Raw genomic sequence first — 10,058 nt, 5'->3', positions numbered from 1 at the left:
TTTCTTTGAAAAAGACCAGCAGATTTACTTCCCCAGCCCTGTCCCAAGATGAGGTCGTGAAAACTGCGATCTTAAAATACGTACAACATTATGTCTCACGCAAGAACTGTCAGTATGGAGACTAAAGTTTCCTTAATAAAGCTGCAGGTGCACCATATAGAAGGTTAACAGGGGTTAGTTACAATACGGACAGTAACAACACTGCACATGCGAGTCAGAGACGTTTATTTCTAAGATTTTGCACTATTATTGTAAGGAATTAAATGATCAAAATCACGATATTAACGGCTAAAACGGGAAATTTCAGAGTAATGCCATGAACACAGGTATAGATGTTGTCCTGTGAACCTCCTCATGCTCAGAGGCTCTCAATCTCACTTTCACTCTCCATCCCGTCTCCTTATGAGGAGCTGGAGTCAGATGCAGAGTCAGATGCGGAGTCAGATGCGGAATCAGATGTGGAGTCGGATGTAGAGTCAGACGTGGAGTCAGATGTGGAGTCGGATGTGGAGTCAGATGCGGAGTCGGATGTGGAGTCAGATGCAGAATCAGATGCGGAGTCAGATGTGTCCTCCTCAGTTTCGCTGTCTGCTGATACCTGTAACATGCCACAATGACTCCAAATGTCACACTCACATGTATATTTTAAAACATACTCAGTTTCATTATTACAAATTATCGTCTGCATCAAATAATACAACTTAATCACCACCAGCTCAAGAGCTTCCAGCGTGGTGGTCAGAAATTAATTACTACGTAAAATGACTTCTCATCTACAAAGTGGCGTACTATTTTTTCCTTGAAGTCCTCCGTCTTGTGACTGTTTCGATTCGACCTCGATGAATTCCTCTTCATCTTAGAGTAGCATTTGCCCTCTAGGTCCTCTAGCACATGTTATCTGTATTACAATCAACACTTTCCTTAAAGTTTTTATCCTTTACAGCTCACTTTAGTACATGAGAGCTATTCCCTGATGTCTTAAAAATATCACGTCACCCTGTTATTTCATCTTGTCAGTGTTTTCTACATTCCTTTGTTTTCCAGTTCTACAGAGCAACTTCTGATTCCTCGTTTTTCAATATCCTTCTGCAGCACCACATCTCAGATGTTTCGATACTCTTGCCTTCCAGTTTTACAATTGTCCATGACTCACTACCATACACTGCTGTGATCGAAACGTTTATTACCAGAAATTTCTTCCCCAGATTAAGGTCGATGTTTCATACTAGCAGATTTTTCTTGGGCAGCAATCGCTTCTTCCCCTCTGCTCCTCTCTTCGTCCGTCATATGTTATTTTGCTTCCAAGGTAGCACAATTCCTTAACTTCATCTACTTCGTGATCCTCAATTGTGATGCTAAGTTTATTACTAATCACATTTTTGTTACTGGTCATTACTTTGGTATTTCTTCGGTTTACTATCAATCAATACTCTGTACTCATTATAGGATTCATTCTATTCAACGTGTCCTCCAATTCTTCACTTTCATTGAGGGTATCAATGTTCTGGCGAATCTTATCATCGATATCCTTGCACCCTAAATTTTAATCCCTCTGTAGGTCCTTTCTTTAATTTCCTTCACTGCTTCTTAGATGTATAGATTGAACAGTGGGGACAAAAGACCACATCCTGTCTTACACTGTTTTAATTCAAGTGCACTGTTCTTGAACGGCGCATTTGCAACCAAACCGCTCAGCAGAGCTATATGATTTGCCGTCCACGCGGTTTCCTCCCTGTCCTGACAGACAAGATTGCTGGAAGCAGAGGAAGTGATGTCCCCCGGATGTATGCTAATGTAGACACAGGAGCGCTACACAGTGTGAAGACCCTGCCTCTTCCATGCATACTGTTACAACATGTTTACAGTAATAGATGTTGATATTTTTTGGAATACGTAAATCAACATCTCAGCTGCACGTTAACATTCTATCATTTTCACTACCGCTTGTGTTCTTTTGACATGTAACAGTGCCTGGGATATTGTGGAATACTTTAGCACTTACCAAAACAGTATCAGTAGGTTCATGATATAATTCTACCAGGCACAAGTACCACTGTAGCATAATGACGACAAGTCTAGCCGACGTGAGGCAGTGAAACACAGTATTTGTACAGGAGCGATCAAACAATCGCATTTTGCATTCAGGTACGGTGTCAACACTGGTATTACTATACTAGTACAATGGTATTTATACGATAGCATGATATCACGAGGCTACTGAAACTGAATATTATGGAAATGGAAGAGGATGTAGATGAAGATGAAATGGGAGATATGATACTGCGTGAAGAGTTTGACAGAGCACTGAAAGACCTGAGTCGAAACAAGGCCCCCGGAGTAGACAATATTCCATTGGAACTACTGACGGCCGTGGGAGAGCCAGTCCTGACAAAACTCTACCATCTGGTGAGCAAAATGTATGAAACAGGCGAAATACCCTCAGACTTCAAGAAGAATATAATAATTCCAATCCCAAAGAAAGCAGGTGTTGACAGATGTGAAAATTACCGAACTATCAGCTTAATAAGTCACAGCTGCAAAATACTAACACGAATTCTTTACAGACGAATGGAAAAACTAGTAGAAGCCAACCTCGGGGAAGATCAGTTTGGATTCCGTAGAAACACTGGAACACGTGAGGCAATACTGACCTTACGACTTATCTTAGAAGAAAGATTAAGGAAAGGCAAACTTACGTTTCTAGCATTTGTAGACTTAGAGAAAGCTTTTGACAATGTTGACTGGAATACTCTCTTTCAAATTCTAAAGGTGGCAGGGGTAAAATACGGGGAGCGAAAGGCTATTTACAATTTGTAGAGAAACCAGATGGCAGTTATAAGAGTCGAGGGACATGAAAGGGAAGCAGTGGCTGGGAAGGGAGTAAGACAGGGTTGTAGCCTCTCCCCGATGTTGTTCAATCTGTATATTGAGCAAGCAGTAAAGGAAACAAAAGAAAAATTTGGAGTAGGTATTAAAATTCATGGAGAAGAAATAAAAACTTTGCGGTTCGCCGATGACATTGTAATTCTGTCAGAGACAGCAAAGGACTTGGAAGAGCATTTGAATGGAATGGACAGTGTCTTGAAAGGAGGATATAAGATGAACATCAACAAAAGCAAAACAAGGATAATGGAATGTAGTCTAATTAAGTAGGGTGATGCTGAGGGAATTAGATTAGGAAATGAGGCACTTAAAGTAGTAAAGGAATTTTGCTATTTGGGGAGCAAAATAACTGATGATGGTCGAAGTAGAGAGGATATAAAATGTAGGCTGGCAATGGCAAGGAAAGCGTTTCTGAAGAAGAGAAATTTGTTAACATCCAGTATTGATTTAAGTGTCAGGAAGTCATTTCTGAAAGTATTCGTATGGAGTGTAGCCATGTATGGAAGTGAAACATGGACAATAAATAGTTTGGACAGGAAGAGAATAGAAGCTTTCGAAATGTGGTGCTACAGAAGAATGCTGAAGATTAGATGGGTAGATCACATAACTAATGAGGAAGTATTGAATAGGATTGGGGAGAAGAGAAGTTTGTGGCACAACTTGACCAGAAGAAGGGATCGGTTGGTAGGACATGTTCTGAGGCATCAAGGGATCACCAATTTAGTATTGGAGGGCAGCGTGGAGGGTAAAAATCGTAGAGGGAGACCAAGAGATGAATACACTAAGCAGATTCAGAAGGATGTAGGTTGCAGTAGGTACTGGGAGATGAAAAAGCTTGCACAGGATAGAGTAGCATGGAGAGCTGCATCAAACCAGTCTCAGGACTGAAGACCACAACAACAACAACAACACTGAAACTGTTCTGATATGTACCAAAATACTCCAAAAGGGCCCATATACTTCTCTCCTGATTATCTCTGTTGAGTGCAAATGGTGTGAACACCAATGAATCAGTGCTACATATGCTGAAAATGTCGAGCTGTCTCGATAATTCTCTGTTATTTGTTTCGAAAGGCAATTTGGCTTCTTGAGGTGTGTTTGCATGTTAGTTACACCTCAGTCACATCGTAACGAAACGCAGCATCCGTCAATAGATAGGATCTACTGGCATAAGACAATTGCTCCGACGTTTCACTAACTGACGACAATGTGCTGTGCGTCAGAAAAATTCCGCATACGGCATTTGACCTTACATGTTAGGTTTAGTAAAACTTTATGGTGTCCAAACCTATCACCAGTCTTATCCTGTGTCTTGTGTCGGTCTCGTTTACCAACACCTAATGCTGATTTCGTGTTACAAGTATTTTGTTGAATATTCCTCATTAGATGAAAGAGACACCTGACCGACTTAACAATGATCGACTAATTAAATGCCTAATATTAAAAAGTAACAAGTCGGGAAGTATAAAAATAATTAATTATTAAAATTATTAATTTGTTTGTTCATTCGTGTGACAATTTTTACATATGTATTGTTTGTAGAAATATATCTAACCTGAACTGATGTTTTTTTAACCGTACACCATTCAAATATAAAATAGCTACAGGTTCGTTTGAGTTACGGGAGCACGTCACTAAATTACTGGAACACCTGAATTGTCGATTATCCCGCAAAATTCCTTTTACGAAATTGCAACGTCCAATATGAACCGAAAAACCTAGAGATGAAACGGCTAGGCACTACTGCCAAAGGGACCACGAAGACATGGTTAGATTGATTGTAGTATGCACAGAGGCCGTTAAGCAGTCGTGCTTCTCGTACTCCATACGCGACTGGAATGGGAAGAGACCCTGGGTATATGGCACAATGCTAAGTATACTTTGTCAAGCATTAACATCGGTTTGCAGAGGGTTTAAGTAGATGTGGAATAAATATCGTTCTACAGCTGGAAAGCTATCTCTCAGCCAAAGAACTAACAGCTACCGTGGAGCCTGTGGTTATTTGTCATTTCGTTACAGAATACTCGTTATTGTGGCATTAGTGGCCATAAATACTTTGGTAAATAGACCGAATAGACCAGCTAATTACAATGCGCAAAATTCGCTTATAAAGAATATATACTGCATGTAAGTAGCGTGTGGAATAATTTCTTATGTGCTAAGAGGCAGACATGAGAGGTGGCTACTCACTGCAGAGCTGCTGTCGTCAGCAGAAGCGGTGGCGTTGGCTGCGGCTTCACTGCTGCTGTTGATGACCTGATTAATTGCATCTTGTATGCCCTGGTTGATGTTGTTGGCAATCTCTTGGGCTTCATCTTTTATGTGCTCGACAGCATCTTGGATCACGTTAAAAAACAAGGGTGTCGCCGACACCTTGAATAGAAAAAGGAAGTATTCTCTCAACATTCAGTTTTGTATGAACGTGAGAATTGAAGTACTAACTTAATAAAGCTTCAACACTTTCTGGAAAAAAGTTAACGAATTCGCATGAGCTGATAAGTAATATAGCATTACACAGCAACACACACATATAACAAAGAAGGGAAAAAAAGAAGAAAACGAGGGTATTATTTGAATGGGACGGAAATCGGTAGATGTGATGTACATTTATAGACAAACAATCGATTCCAATTTCAGAAATATTCGTTGATCATTTGTCCTCAGTTCGAAGCGGGACTCTGCGCTGAATATACCAATTAGTGAGTTTCCAGGCCGAAGGTGAGCCGCCACCGATAGCAGTGGATTACCAAACTGACTGTCGCCCTCATACGGCCCGACAGCCAGGAGTGATGGTCTAGGGCACCACTTCATTTCATAACACTATCCATTTAGTTGTCATCCGCAGCACCCTTACATCCAGCGGTACATCGACGATATTCTACGCCCTGGTTTGTTGCCCTTCATGGCAAGCCACCCTGGGTTTACGTTTCAGCATGATAGTGCATACCCTCACATGGCGAGATTTTATACAGCTTGTCTCGTGCTCGTCAGACATCTTGGCCAAGAAGTTCGCCGGTCTCTCTCCAGTCGAGAACGTTAAGAGCTTTATGGGCAGGGCGCCTCAACCATTTTGCAGTTTTAATAAGCTTGGGCAGAATTTGGTACGATATCCCTCAAGAGGACCTCCAACAACTCTGTTAATCAATGCCAAGTCGAATAAATGTTTTCATAATAGGCAGAGGTGGACCATCTTACCAATGACTTGCTCAGTTTGTGATATCTCTCGAATAAATAAGCCGTCCTTAGAAGAAAAATCAGAGCCGCACTCAACAACAATGCTCGGTACTTCTACGTCTGGCAGGCAACTATGCAAGATGGGCGAATAGATACTCACAGATGTTGGCTGCTGTACCAGCTAGCAAGCAGCAAACGAGATACTTCAACTTCCGCCGCTCACCAACAAAGAGGCGGAAAATTGATCAAAGACAGTCCAATCCTGCTACTAGCCTATTCACTTTTCCGGAAATTGCAGTTTTTTTTTAAGTGTATGTTATATATAAGTCTGCAGTCTTTCCCAGCCGATGGGACTCACGACAACATCCGAGTCGTCAGGCCATGTCATATTGGTCTTGAAATTTCTTCTTTGCTAGGCGTTTTAGATCACTCTGCTGAAATCCTAAAGAAGATTTGAGAAGAGGGATGAAAACGTCCAGCATTGAAGAAATTTGAAGACGAATATGACGTAGCCTCACGATTCGGATTTTACGCTCAATATAAGAGATGATACGTCATTTGTTGTTTCTAAGCCATTTTGTTTTGTGACGTAAAGCACTGAACTCGCAACAAAACGTTAGCACTGAAGAGTTTTAATAATATAAAATTCCTGAGAAAAACGGTAGAGGATTGTGAAAATGATCACAGCATAATGACGTACAGAATTTTCAGCGTTTTATGAGTCAAGTTCCTGCTTAATCATAACATACCATAGATATCCTATACGAAAAACTGTGTCCATTGACTGAAATGGAGTGCACGTGATACCCGTCTGCAAGGCGGGTAGCAGAATTAATTTATTAAACTACTGTTCAGCAGCATTGACGTTCCTGTGTTGTCAAATCATAGAACGTATTGTGAACTCAAACGTAATGAGGCATATTGATGACCGCCTTAATGTCAACCAGCTTTCTTTCTTTCTTTCTTTTGCGTACGCCATAGTCCCACAGCGATCGCAGGGTCGGCGTGGTTACAACGTATTTGGCAATGTGAGTTTTAGGGATGGTCAGATGCCGTTCCTGCTGCCACCCCGTACCTCCCAGGACGGAATCAGTGTACCCCAACTGTCTGCGTCTAGTGTAAATCGTGAAATAGTGCGGACGTGTGTCAAATGTCTGTGTATCGCGTGTAACTGAGGCGAAACGTGGGGACCAGCCCGGTATTCACCCAGCGGGATGTGGAAAACCGCCTAAAAACCACATCCAAGCTGGCCGGCACACCGGTCCACGTCGTTAATCCGCCAGGTGCATTCGATCCGGGGCTGGCGCGTCTAGCTGAGTCCACGAAGCAGCGCTTTGGCTCTCTCGTCTACCCTGTCGGATTGCCTCAATGTCAACCAGCATGGATTCAGAAACATTGTTCATGAGAAACACAACTTGCAATTTCCTCACACGTAATCCTAAAGCCATAGATCAAGACAATCAGATGTATGCAGTATTTCTTGGCGTATGACTCGGTACTACACCATGGGTTATTAACAAAAATACCGTTAAATGGGTGACCGAACAAAATTTGTGTTTGTATTGAGGAATGGTACATAGTTCGCAACATGACATCTTGGATGGAGAGACATCGACAGAGGTAAAAGTAGCTGCAAGCGTACCCCAGTGAAGTGAGCTGGGATCCAAGGTCTTCAAGTTGCATGTTCATTACCTGTTAAATGACATTACTAGTAACTTCAGAATTTTAGCACATGATGCTGTTAACTACAACGAAATACTATCTGAAAGAGAGGCGCACAACTATCTCCATAAGATTTCAAAGTGGTCTGAAGACTGGCAACTTATTTCAAGTGTTCGGAAATGCTCTTCACAAAACGAAAGAACGCAATGTCTTATGACTACAAAATCCGTCAGTCACAATAATAATCAGTCAGCTCATACAAATACCTGGGTGTAACAGTTTGCAGGGATATGTAATGGAGTGATCCCATAGGTTCAGTCGTTGGTGAGACCGGTGGCGGCCTTCAGTTTATTGACAGGACACTGCGGAACCAGACTGCTTGCAAATCCCTCGAGCATCTCTTTTTAGAGCACTGCTTAGGTGCGTGCGACCAGTTCGAAATAGCACCAACAGGGGATATTCCGCGTGCACAAAAAAGAGCGGCACGAGTGACTACCAGATTTGACTCAAGAGGGATCAGCACAGAAACATCGAAAATTCTGAGATGGCAGACTCTTAAAGGCAGACGCCGATTACCGAGCAAAAGCCTGCTTAGAGTGTTTCCAAAACCGGTATCAAGTGAGTCCTCCAGTTTCTTCTTCTCCTCATTTTACACAGCCGGTTTTGATATAAATAAACGACATATAAACTTAGACAGCTAAATAGTAGTAGCATCAGACTAACTAATTTATAACGTCGCAGAACAGGCTGTTTTCATTCCAACAACCGGCAAGCTTACATGTCAATACCATATGTAATTTGTCTTTCATTATCACTTCAGCGCAGGGACTCCAGATTGGGTGTTTTTTTCGCAATTTTGGGGACTAATGGCTTATTTGGGAGAGTTTTTTGAAAACCGAATACCTTGAGGAAAATGTTTGGTGATAGAAATCTCGGTACTGGAGAAATTGGGGGAGTATTTTATCTGCCTAGCCTTACTGCTGATGCCATTTCTGATATTTTAGTTCAAAGAATACATACTTAGTGTTTTTAGATATTCGCTAGATGTCAGTTTCTCTTGAAGTTAATCGATACACCTTTCCTCTTGTGGCAGCCGTTAGGTTGACCGCGGTGATACCTCTCCGTTACATTACTGGGACTTATACATGCACTTTTTCGACCGTTTGGGATTTCTATCAACTTTAGTAGTCGTATCGGAATGTAAGGAGAGGCCATATTAGATTTCGTCGTTTTAACTGAAAATTATATTTGATGGGTTTTGTATTATAACATGTGTCCTACGAATACATGATGCTTCAAATATTGAGGATATCTCGAAAACGTTTCGATACTGATATGATTTGTTACAACTAAATGTATGGTAATGACATAGCAGCAATAAGCGCGTTCAGAAGGTGCAAGTAAAAAACACGGATTTTATATGTACAAAGTACCGCAGTGCATACAGGTGTCGAGAAGCGAAATGAGATTAGGTGCTGCGCCAATGGGAAACCAATAAAGCTATGAAACGAGCTTGAAGAAAGCAACTGTAGTGCCGCTACAACAGGTTATTTATTTGTTTGGTCAGACCATGTGCTTTCATCTACAAATTAAAAATTTTACTCATGTCTACAATTTTTTTATATGCGCGCTAATTTTATACCCCTGAACACATACTGTAATTCCGTCTCTTCAAGCAGCCAACACTGATAATGTAAATGTTAATGTCGTGTGACTAGGACCTCCCGCCAAGTAGACCGTTCCTCGGGTGCAAGTCTTTCGATTTGACGCCACTTTGGCGACTTGCGCGTCGATGGGGATGAAATGATGATGATGAGGACAACACAACACCCAGTCCCTGAGCGGAGAAAATCTCCGACGCAGCCGGGAATCGATCCCGGGCCCTTAGGATTTGACATTGTGTCGCGCTGACCACTCAGCTAACGGGGGCGGACAACACTGATAATAAGAAGTAGCGTAAAGGACTAAGTAGGTCTGAGATATTTGGAGAAAATTAGTCGAAATGATATCATTTCATTGAATTTTTGTTTTTTATGGGGCAATATCGAAAACAATTTGGAAACGCTGCTTCAGCGTCTTGTCTGTTTCCACTGAGCACGCAATCTCACAAAAAATCGTGGCAGAGCAGCAAATGAGAAGTAACACTGCAGACAGAGTAACTTAAGATGTAAGCCTTCGTAGAAGCAGCATTTTTCACATTTCTCTAAATTGAAGCGTTTTTTCATTTTTCTTCTATTACCTGTTTCGTCACAAATTTGAGACACAGCCTTATAAAATATCAGGAGATATGCGTAGAGATTATATGTGACCGAGGAAAAGTGAGACGTAGTTAAGTGGGA

The 10,058-nt window shown here is 41.5% G+C and overlaps 1 protein-coding gene across 1 annotated transcript; it reads right to left on the bottom strand.

Moving 5' to 3' along the window:
- Positions 1–237: 237 nt before the first annotated feature.
- Positions 238–5,268, bottom strand: LOC126455630 (pleckstrin homology-like domain family A member 1). Its single transcript, XM_050091396.1, has 2 exons — positions 5,074–5,268; positions 238–598 (listed from the first exon to the last, which is right to left on the bottom strand). The coding sequence occupies exons 1-2, from the start codon at positions 5,196–5,198 to the stop codon at positions 304–306; spliced, it is 420 nt and encodes a 139-aa protein (XP_049947353.1). The 5' UTR covers positions 5,199–5,268; the 3' UTR covers positions 238–303.
- Positions 5,269–10,058: the final 4,790 nt, after the last annotated feature.

The sequence above is a fragment of the Schistocerca serialis genome, chromosome 2 (assembly GCF_023864345.2).
Source record: "Schistocerca serialis cubense isolate TAMUIC-IGC-003099 chromosome 2, iqSchSeri2.2, whole genome shotgun sequence".
Lineage (NCBI taxonomy): Eukaryota > Metazoa > Arthropoda > Insecta > Orthoptera > Acrididae > Schistocerca > Schistocerca serialis.
This window is presented reverse-complemented; position numbering and strand designations above follow the sequence as displayed.

Bases quoted from the DNA above. Each gene is read 5' to 3' on its own strand.
- LOC126455630 (XM_050091396.1), bottom strand. From the start codon at position 5,198: ATGAAGCCCAAGAGATTGCCAACAACATCAACCAGGGCATACAAGATG. The intron at 599-5,073 runs GTGAGTAGCCAC...GGCATGTTACAG, and splicing joins CTGACGACAGCAGCTCTGCA to GTATCAGCAGACAGCGAAAC.